The sequence below is a fragment of the Hydractinia symbiolongicarpus genome, chromosome 6, assembly GCF_029227915.1.
Source record: "Hydractinia symbiolongicarpus strain clone_291-10 chromosome 6, HSymV2.1, whole genome shotgun sequence".
Classification (NCBI taxonomy): domain Eukaryota; kingdom Metazoa; phylum Cnidaria; class Hydrozoa; order Anthoathecata; family Hydractiniidae; genus Hydractinia; species Hydractinia symbiolongicarpus.
The window spans coordinates 32,912,866-32,924,607 of record NC_079880.1 but is presented as its reverse complement, the minus strand read 5'-3'; the positions used below and the strand labels follow the sequence as shown (position 1 = coordinate 32,924,607).

The following is an 11,742-nucleotide window of genomic DNA, read 5'->3' as shown; positions in this document are numbered from 1 at the left end:
ACGGCTAGTCTCTTTAATAATAGCCATATTTTGTCTGTCTGTCCGCGAAAATCGCGTCCTGTTGCAGAAACACGAAATGCGATATATAAAGGACGGGCGACCCCGTGGATTTTTCCACGGGTTAACGGCTAGTCTCTTTAATAATAGCCGTATTCCGTCTGTCTGTGTGTCCGCGAAAGCCGCGTCCCGTAACGGAAACACGAAATTTTGTAAATTACGTGCCGATACGAAATGCGATGTATTTTTACCGACTTTGTTTTGACCGCTCGCGCGTTGAATACCATTCACAACGCCTGATTCTTTAAAAAAAAAACAAGATTTTCGCGACCAGAAAGAATCCAAGATCTTCGCGGAACGAAGGCCATTTTGATAATGGTCGTGTTTGTGGTCAGTGTGTGAGGTTTGTAGGCCTGTTTGACTTTTTTATCTTCTAAAAGCCTTATATATTTGTAATATTTGTTTTCTGTTTGTTTTCAATGTTAGGATAAATATATTGTCACGTTTTTTAGCCACGTACAGATCTTAAACGCACCAGTTTTAGGATGTTTGGCTAGGAACGAAGATTAGCTAGTTATAGCTACTAGCTAGCTAGAGCCTCACTTATTGCTATTCTGTTTGGTATAAGAGCTTTTTATCCTAGCCAACATTTATTTTTATGTTGAGGCTGTGGCTATTTAGCTAGCTCCTTAAAAAGTGAAAGTATAAATATGCAGTTTGGCTACAACAATATTCTTAAGCAATATATAATTTTTATGCAAAATGCAGTTAGCTAGCTAGGTATAGCTACATATTTTATTATTTTTCTGCAAACTTTTTCTGCAAATGAAGTGGCTGAGCGATTGTTTTGGCTGGACGAGTAACGACAGGCTGTTCCCTGTGTTTTTATTTAAACCGAAGTTGCAATGAACATTTTTGGAAAAGGGTAATACGCCTTATGCGCCTGTTCAACTGTGTTTAACTGTACCAAGCGGTTAGCCCAGTGTTAAAAACAGACTGTTTTTTGTAAAAGGCTGTTACGCCTATGGGCATGTGCAACACCGTTTACCTGTATATACTAAGGTCAGCCCACCACTGTGACAATTAATTTTTAAACTTTCTTGGGAATCACGCCTGGACTAACCGCTCGGCCCTGTGTCTGCGAGAAAGTTTTTTTCAAAATGGTATTATTCCTATACGCTGTACAAAACGGTTTAACTGTACTAAGCGCTCAGCCCAGTGTCACGATTAATTTTTTAACTTTTAAAAAGACTTTTCCACAAAATAAAATAATATTGACCGATTGTTTTTGCTATGACAGGGTAACAACGGTTTGTAAACTCTGTTCATATCAGCTATTGTTGCGGGAAAGTAATTTAAAAAAAATATGTTACAGTCGCACACTATAATGGTGTATGCGCTTAACTTGATTTACGCCTGTGCAACACGGTTTAACTGTACTAAGCGTTCAGCTCAGTATCACGAGTAATTTTTTAACTTGCGCAAAAAGTTATTCCGCAAAATGAAATAAAATTGACGATTGTTTTTGCTATGATGGAGTAACAACACTTTGTAAACTCTGTTTTTACATCAGTTATCGTTGCATGAAAGTTATTTTTTGAAAAATATGTTACAGTCGCACACTATAATGGTGTATGCGCCTCAAACGACAACGACGACGCCTCAAAATGATTAACGACATACTGTATACCTGTACTAAAGCGCTCCACCTGATCGTGTGGGACAGTTTACGGCTCTTATTAAGCGCTCCACAGAGTGTTCAATGCCGGATCACACCTTTACTTGTGGCTTAACCCGGCGTTTCGACGCTGGGTTTCCCGGCTAGTCTCTTTAATAATAGCCGTATTCCGTCTGTCTGTTCGTGCGTCAAAAGTGACTTGTGTTAACCACGTACGAAATACAAAATCGCAGGGGCAAGATACCCGTCGGGCCTTCGCTGGCACAGGGACGATTTCCGCTAAAATAAAGGTCCAATCAGGAGCGGAGTTTTATACAATTGACCAATCAGAAACTAAAGCTCTTTATATTTCTTAACAACAATTTTTACGTTGCCCTAATGTCAGTCCGAAATTTGGCAAGCAGATCTGAACAGCTCAGCGCTGCAGCGCTGAGCTGTTCAGATCTGCTTGCCAGATCTGCTAGGTGTTTAGCTACCTAGCTATTGTTTTTCTTATGACTATGGTTTGGATTTTATATTTTTTGAAACATCTGTAAATAACATTATGACTTGGCTATCCCTTTCCTCCAAGGCTATCCTAAGCATGTTGGGTTGGTGGTATAGCTAAATGAAATGTGTTTAGCTACCTAGCTATTGTTTTTCTTATGACTATGGTTTGGATTTTATATTTTTTGAAACATCTGTAAATAACATTATGACTTGGCTATCCCTTTCCTCCAAGGCTATCCTAAGCATGTTGGGTTGGTGGTATAGCTAAATGAAATGTGTTTAGCTACCTAGCTATTGTTTTTCTTATGACTATGGTTTGGATTTTATATTTTTTGAAACATCTGTAAATAACATTATGACTTGGCTATCCCTTTCCTCCAAGGCTATCCTAAGCATGTTGGGTTGGTGGTATAGCTAAATGAAATTTATTCTTATTCATGGCTGTTGACTAAAACCTCGTGCTTAACTCAGTCAAGCCATCGTAAGCGCTGGTGAATGGAAAGTTTTTAAACTGTTTGCTTTATTTTTTGCTATGTAATACTTCTATTTGTATTTTAACAAGATTGCTGTTTCTTTTAAAACTACTTTTCGGGATTTTTTTTTTGTTTGTTGACATTTTTATTCACCTTATGTTATAGTTAGCTAGCTAGCTCAGCCACCTGACACCTGAAGCTTTCTATTAGTTCTATAGATGGATTGCGTGTTTACGGAACCGAACGCATGCGCACTAGGTGGCAGGATAGTAGCGCCAGTGAAAACAAGAGGTTCTGGTTGTGATTTGTACTTATATTTGAAGAAATGCCTGATTCTTGTGCAGTAGGCTGCTCCAATAATCACACTGGCACTGATGCTGACTTTGATACAGGTGTAGACAATGTTGAAAATGATACAGAGCTGTGTACAAAATCTTCACAGACTAAAGTTACATTGGAAAAATTGCAGCAGGAAATTTTTAGTCTCCAAAAGGAAAAAGAAGGCATTCAAAAAGAGTTATCTGCAGCTAGGGTGGAATTATTAGAACTTAAGAATGATGTGGTTCAACCTTTAGAAAATGCTTCAAGCACCAAATTTTCTTATGATACTGTGGTTGTGCTGAAAATATGTTGAATTTTTATACTGGGATTACCACGCCTGCTTTATTTGAATGGTTTCTGTCGTTATTTGTTAGAAAAGTGAGATATTTTAGCGAAAAACTTTCTCATAATGATCATTTGTTGCTGGAGCTTCTGAAGCTAAAACTAGGTCTATTAAACAAAGATTTAGCTTATCGTTTTGGCTTGCGCGAGACAGTAGCTTCTCGAATATATCGTAGATGGATCCCTATCATATCTAGAGAGACATGCCATTTAATAATATGGCCTGATAGAGAAGCCTTGCGACGTCATTTGCCAAACAGCTTAAAAAAAAATTTTCAGAATTGTACATGCATAATTGACTGCACTGAAATTTTTGCTGAACGACCATATAACCTAAATGCACGTGCACAAACATGGTCCAACTACAAAAATACTTGCACAATGAAATATCTTATCGGAATAACACCAGCTGGGGCTGTTAGCTTTTTGTCACGTGGTTATGGTGGTCGAATTTCTGATAAGGAAATAACAACACAAAGTGGATTTCTTGATAAGTTGCAGCATGGCGATTGTATATTGGCTGATCGTGGTTTTACGATAGCACAAGATCTTGCTACTAGGGGTGCTTACTTGAAAATACCTAAATTTGCATGTGGGAAAGCACAAATGAGTGCAAGTGATGTGGCGATATCCCGGAAAATTTCCAATGTTCGTATACATGTAGAACGTGTTATTGGAAGACTTCGAAAGTTTCGTATCCTGCAATTATTCCAATATCGCAAATTGACTTAATAGATTCTGTTATGTCAGTTATATGTGTGTTAGTAAACATTAACAAAAGTGTTGTTACACAATAGGTTCTTTATTGTAATGTTTTTTTGTTTTTGCATGTTTCGCAAAACCATTTTCCAAAAGGTGCACGGAGTAAATTTACACAGCAATAATGATACCATTCTATTGCATAATTTTTGCCATCACATGCAATCATTGGTAGGAAGCTTGGTCTTTTGCAAATACAATACAGCTTTTCTGTGTTGTCACTTTCCTGATCCATGCTTCGTGTCACAATTTCTGGCAAAATTATTGTGAAAAAAACATGCTCAATTTTTGATATTAATTTTTTACAAAATTCTGTGTCTTATGGAACATTGGATAGTTTATAATTTTTATCACTCCACAAAAAAGTAACCAAATTTTGTGTTTGTTACAATCATTTGCTGTTGGATTTGGAAATAATACTGATGATTTGTTTCCATGTTGCCATCCGAATCAATAGGGAATGTTTTATCACACTCAACATCATCCAAACCTGAGCTGTATTTATAAGGACATTTTATTTCTAAAACGCCTAAGCCGTGACATTTACACAAAACAAGAGCATCAGGTGATGCTCCCATAAATGGGTATTTTTCTGACACATGTAAACCAGTTTCTTTTACAATAACGTTTTCATGATTTTTTGTGAACACCTCAACAAATCTTTTTCTAGCAGTTGCTTCCATGTCAATACCATATTGTTGTGCTCTTACAGTTATATTTGTAGAATATTGCATGATTGTTTCGGTAAATTTTTTTTAGAATTTTCATTATTTAGGTTTAAACTGTATGCTCTTTTTGAGACAGATGCTGTGATTCTACCTGCTCTATGAATTTGCCATGCTGTTGACAAGCGCTGTTCTCTTGTTTTGTACTGACTGTCACAGTAGCCATTTTTGTATTCGTAATAAAGCTCTCTGCACTCTGATTGAATTTCTTCAGGATTATTATTAACAAGAAAACCGTCCGGTTTGATCACACATTCGTATTGTACACATACTTTGTACTTAAATATTGTATTGATTATGTTTATATCTTGTATCTATGGCAACGTTCTTGTTTATATAGACCTGTTGTATAATTTTATTTTACTTGAAAATGGGTGTATGACACCCGAAACGTCGTAAAATGTTGTTTTAATTTGTACACATACACATGGTGTCCAAGTTTTAACATAAAATATTGTCAATCGAATTTCTAATGTCTCATGTAAAAACAACAATTTTTCTTATTTCCAAATCTCGTTTAGACATATCGAACCTTACGATAATCTCTGAGCCTCCACAGTGAGCCTTCCTATGCTTGGGTTTTATATTATAGAATTTTTTTTTTTTTTTTATATATATATATATATATATATAGTTATCACATTTCTTAAAAGTGCTGGCTGCTACGGTTTCAATGAGCTGTTTATTTCAACACAGCCAACGTTTTATCTCTAACGAAGTCTTTCAGAGTCGAAGGAGCCTTCCGCTGATATACAACTATAGCCTATGCCTTTCCTCTATTTAATCTATCAACAACCATTTAACAAAACCTAAATCTACAACTCTTATTGAAACCTAGATCTCCATGCTTCTTGTATCATTTTTATTCTAAACTTTTTATTCTTATTGTTGTTATTATTATGTTATTATAGGGATAAGAACCATTGTACAATGGAACCCGAATAAATGTCAAAAAAAAAAAAAAAAAAAAAAAAAAAAAAAAAAAAAACAACAACAAGAACTGAAGCGGTTTGAACACTCACACAACACTATGATGATAAATAATTAAAATGTATTTATTAAAATATAAAATATACAATAATAAAATTTGGTATAAATTATTAAGGCACAAACTTAGAGAAAGAGATGAAAATAAATTGAATCGTATTAAAAGTTGTGACTATTTTTCGATAACTGAGATATGGCTGGAGAGCAAACAACACGAGTCAATTTCGAACATTATAACATTGTCAACATACAGTAAATCAAAACAATCATTTCAAGACAATGAACACCCTCATTTGATGCGAGATTTCTCGAAATTCGAATAGAATAAATATCTACTGGTTTCATTATTTTGGGTATACTATATAAAGCTACACGATAATAAGAAAACAACAAAAAAACGCTGCTATACGCAAAAAAACAATGCATAAACAAAAACTTTTGGTTAATATAGCGCGTTATTGACAGTTGTTGTTCCTTTCGTTGCGTTCTCACCCACACAAGGTGTGAGTGAAAAGCAACAAGAAACCGGAGCGGTTTGAACACTCACACAAATCACATATAGCAGTTTTAGGCTATGTGATATAAACTGAATAGCACGATTAGATCCTTGCGAAAAAGTTATGGCTCAGCACACAAAACATTTGCTACTTCACTTGCTACACTACATGCGTACGAAAACATTGCATTGCTTTTGTTTGACTCCATTTCGAACATAGCCTACTGATAAACCCGGACTTTACTGCGTTCCTCTGGGTCTATTATGTCTTGTTAAATTTTCTGTACAGAATTCTCAAGTTGTTGAGAATCCAGAATCGGGTAGAAAAACTACAATATAATAGAAGCAGTCAATCGGTGAATGTGGTCAGTAAATGACGGCAGAAAAATGTTTTGTCTTCTAGCGTTCGGATTTCTCAACATTGGTTGGGGTTAGCATCAATTTTTTGTAAATCTTTTGTATTGTTGTTAGCAACATGCTTCAAGCTCAGATGTTCAAAAACAACGGCTGTCGTTCTGTATTAGGGTGTGAAAATATTTAGGTGGAGTGTGTGAAAATATGTGCGCTCACTTCGAAAGTTATAATGGCAGGTGGATGATGACGTTGGTCGTTCGATATAGAGATATTATTCAACTTTGTCCCCAGTACCCATAATTTTTAGACACTGTAACCAATCAGAATGTTTCAATTTTCCACCCTCGCGATATATACTGGTTTCCACAAAGCATACTCCACTTGAACAATATTCTATTCATAGGGGTATTTGTTTTTCCCGGCCATATAAACTGATCACAAATAACATGAAAAAGAAAGCAGTAATGGGAGATATGGACCTTCAGATCAAAAAAAAATTTGTTCATTGATAACTTTAAAAATTTTTCCCCATTTGGACATTTTCTGTCGTGATCCCCGCCCACTTATCTGAAGGTTTATTATCGTTTGTCAGAGAACTACCAATCTCGTTCTCATGACTTCTTACCTGAAGGAAGTAGGCTTTTTTTTGTCAACACGTCCTGGGATCGAGGTTGAGTGAACTATGTAATAAAAAATACATGAAAAAACAAACAAACAAAAAAATGCCGAATAATTAACTTAAAATCTACTGTTGTGCATGATAAAAACAGACACACAGAGTTTCTCACTCATAGAGTACTTTTTCTCTCATAAAAAACAAGCCGATCACAGAAAAACGTGAAGAATAAAAAAAATGTGCGTAATATAATGCAAGTGACAGTTCTAACATAAAATAATAGACCCACCGGTTCACAACTAAATAAAAGATAGCAAGTGAGCGTCACATATTTCAACACTCCCACTTGACGGTCACTCCGTCACGATAGTTATTTCGTCAATGTCAAATTCAATGTATCTTGGTCACTCCAAGTTCTAAGCGAAGCTTCTCGAACTGTGGTCGAGGGAGTCCCTTTGTCAATAAATTGGCAATCATTTCCTGTGTTGGACAGTATTTCAGCTTAATCTCCTTGGTCGAGACAGCGTCGCGTATGTAATGGTACTTGATGTCAATGTGTTTTGTTCGTGAGTGATGTGCGGGGTTTTTCGCAAGAGCGATTGCACCTTGGTTGTCTTCAAAAATCATAGTAGCATTTGCCTGTTTGAACCCCATACCATCAAGCAGGACTCGCAACCATACTGCCTCTTGTGTTGCACTGCGTAATGAAACGTATTCAGCTTCGGTCGAAGAAAGCGCAACGATTGACTGACGTTTCGATTTCCATGAAATCGTGGAATTTCCGATTTGGAATACGTAACGGAAGTCGATTTTCGTGTTACCACATCTCCGGCCCAATCGGCGTCGGCGAAGCCACGTAAACAGTTCATCGTTTCGTAAGCTTTACTCCACTTGTACACCAAACCATAGTCGATGGTTCCTTTAACGTATCGGAGAACTCGTTTAACACCAACCCAATGTTGCTTTCCAGGTTTTGACATGTGTTGACTAAGCACTCCCACTGCAGCGGACAAGTCTGGTCTGGTCCCAATCGATGCGTACGTCAGGCATCGAGTGACAGATTGATACTCTTTCAGATTGACTTGTTCTTCGTCATCTCTCAGCTTTTTGAACTTTGTGTTGGGTTCGAGTGGAGTAGCTACTGGCTTGCAATCTTCCATTCCAAATCGTTTCAGCACAGATGATAAGAACGCGTGTTGGTCGATTGTAAGTACCCCATCCTTACGGTTTCGTTTGACGGCCATCCCAAGAATGTAGTGAACTTCCCCTTCGTCACCCATTTCGAAACGTTCACCTATCTGTTTCTTTTCGGAGAGGAGTTCTTTGTCGTTGTTTGATGCAATCAGCAGGTCGTCGACGTATACAGCAATAAGGAGGATAACTTCCTGTCCGTCCTTGATGAATCGTTTGAGATAGATGCAAAGGTCAGCATCGTTTTGTATGTATCCTGATTCCTTGAGGTATTCGTCGATGGTTTTGTTCCAGCACCGTGCAGACTGTTTCAAACCATAGAGACTCTTTCGCAATCGACAAACTTTGTTCGGATGTTTCTTGTCGATGAAGCCTTCCGGTTGCTTAACGAAAATCTCTTCCTCGAGATCTCCATTTAGGAATGCTGTTTTACCATCCATTTGGTGGAGGTTTAAATCAAGTTGATTAGCAATGGCTAGTACAGTACGAATAGAACTATACTTTGCGACAGGTGAGAAAACTTCGTCATAGTCGACACCGGGTTTTTGAGAGTATCCCTGTGCAACAAGACGAGCTTTACACCGGGTGATCTCGCCTTTAGCATCACGTTTGTGCTTAAAGACCCATTTACTGCCAACAATGTTCTTACCAGGGGGTAAGTCAACCAAGTCCCAGGTTTGGTTCTGTTTCAGCGAATCAAATTTATTACGAAGTCAGACCACACTGCTTAAAGCTTCTTTAATGGTCGTTGGCTCCTCAGTGTCCATAGCTGCGACCGATGCCGCCTCCATCAGGTTTCACCAATTACCTGTCAGAACGTTCAGTCTGTCAGGTGGTCTCCTTGCTCGTTGTGGTCTGGCATCTTCTTCGACAGCGACTTGCGGTTCACCGATGTTGTTTCCTGGTTGTTCCGTTTCAGCTTCTGCCTCAGCTTCTGCCTCAGCTTCTCTGAATGTTCCAGTGAAAAATTCGTGAGTTACGTTGTCCGATTTTTCGATGTCAAAAGCGTTCTCTACGAAGATGACATCATGACTTCGAAGCATCTGTCTCGTTTCAGGATTGTACAGTTTGTACCCGTTTTCGTTCGCAGGGTATCCAACAAAAACGCATGGAAACGATTTCTTCTGGAGTTTTCCATTACGTTTTGATTCAGGAATATGCACGTACGTTTTGCAGCCAAACACTTTCAGGCCACTAACTTCAGGCTTTTTACCGTGCCAAAGTTCATAAGGCGTTGCTCCCTTCAGTGCAGCAGTAGGACTTCGGTTCCGTGTGTAGGATGCGGTAGATATAGCTTCAGCCCATAGGTTAAGGGGTTTCTTTGCGTGATGCAGCATTGATCGTGCAGTTTCCAGTAGGGTGCGGTTCATGCGTTCAGCAACTCTGTTTTGTTGTGGAGAGTATGGAATGGTCGGTTCACGTTGAATTCCTCGATTGTTGCAGAATTCGTCAAAGTCCTTTGAGAAGTATTCACCACCATTATCTGAGCGAAGGCGTTTTATAGTTTCGTTCTCCACGTGTAATCGTTCGACTTTCAATCCAGTGCGATTTTCAACAAGGTTTACAAACTGCCCAAACTTTTCAAGTACTTCAGACTTTTGCTTCATCATGTAGACAGTAGTGTATCTTGAGAAATCGTCTATAAAAGTCACAAAGTACCTGGAACCTCCCACTGAAGGTACATCCATCGGTCCACACACGTCACTGTGAATCAGCTCGAGCAATCTGGTTGTGGTGCTTTGCGATTTCTTTGGGAATGATTTGCGATGCTGTTTCCCCATTGCACATCCTTCGCAGATTCGATCGACGGCTTCCTTGGTATCGATATTCAGGCCATTTACCATCTCTTTATCGTTTAAGAGTTTGAGGTTGTCGTATCCCAGATGACCGTATCGTTGGTGCCGCAGCTCGATTGAATCCTGTTTGATTGTTTTCCCGATACAGCACGTTTCCTCGTTTCGTGGCTTTATCGTGTTAAGTTTGTAAAGTTTACCGTACTTATGTCCAATAGTATACTGCTTCCCCTCCTTGGTGATATCGCAATCCTTGCCTTTGAACTGCACATCGACTCCCTTATCGGTTAGGTAAGATAGAGAGAACAGTTTGTTTTGGATCTTCGGCACGTAAAGTACGTCGTGTAGCACAGTTTTGACCTTTTCATTTTTGCTCAAAATGGTCAAATGTACATTTCCTTTCCCGAAAGCATTCAGCACGTAATCATCGGCGAGTTTTACCTTTATAGGCGTTTCAAAACTGGAATAGTCTCTTAAGCTTTTCAAATTATGGGTCATGTGAGAAGAAGCACCAGAGTCAATCCACCACTCATCGTCGTTTACTTCAGAGGATTTCAGAGCTAGTTCATTATCGTGATCATCGTTAGCGAGATTTGCGTTTTCTTTCTTCTGGTCACTTTTCTTCTTAAAACAGTCACGAGCATAATGTCCTGGTTTCTTGCAGTAATGACATTTACCGGATTTCTTGTTGTTGGGCTTCGACGAAAAAAGGGCATCACCAGAAGTTTCAGCTTCAGCAGGCTTTTTCTTTTCGCTTTCGTGAATAAGCCTGTCCCTAACATAATCCCAGGTTAGATTGTCCTCAGCAATTGTTTCAAGCGCCGTTATTAAATGGTTATACTCTTTGGGTAAACTACTAATAAGAAGAATAACTAGGTCCTTTTCTGCAATAGCATCATCAATCGCTTCCAGGTGTTCTGACAATGTCTTAATGTTGTTTATGTGTTCAGTCATATTTTGACCTCTAGCCATCTTTACTGAACATAATTTTCTCCGATAGAAAATCCTTTTTGAAAGTGTTTTTTGCTGAAAATGATTTTCAAGATTTTCCCATGCTTCCTTAGCCGATTTCGTGGAGCGAACGTAAATTTGTAAGTTTGTCGAAATTCCCAAACAAATGGCGGCAAACGCTTGGTTCTCGCGTTTCTTGATTCGACGTTTCTCAGCCTCCTGCATATCATCCTCTATGGTTTCATCACCGGTTACAATCTCCCAAAGATCTTTTCCGATTAAATACATTTTCATGTTAAATTTCCATGAATGATAACTTTCAGCAGTCAGCTTCTCAATTTTGAAAGTTGCGTCTTCAGTTGCCATCGTAAAAAATCAAATTCAACAAAACAAAATTATTTCAGTACTCGATATAACATTAAAAAGTGTCTGGGCACATAACCTGATAAAAACAGACACACAGAGTTTCTCACTCATAGAGTACTTTTTCTCTCATAAAAAACAAGCTGATCACAGAAAAACGTAGAGAATAAAAAAAATGTGCGTAGTATAATGCACGTGACAGTTCTA

At 38.2% G+C, this 11,742-nt stretch overlaps 1 protein-coding gene across 1 annotated transcript; it reads left to right on the top strand.

Moving 5' to 3' along the window:
• Window positions 1–3,264: 3,264 nt before the first annotated feature.
• On the top strand, window positions 3,265–4,032 carry LOC130648294 (uncharacterized). The gene has a single exon (XM_057454333.1). It carries the CDS (start codon window positions 3,265–3,267, stop codon window positions 4,030–4,032), a length of 768 nt encoding a protein of 255 aa, XP_057310316.1.
• Window positions 4,033–11,742: the final 7,710 nt, after the last annotated feature.

Excerpts from the sequence above, each read along its gene's own strand:
- LOC130648294 (XM_057454333.1), top strand. The coding sequence starts at position 3,265 with ATGTTGAATTTTTATACTGGGATTACCACGCCTGCTTTATTTGAATGG.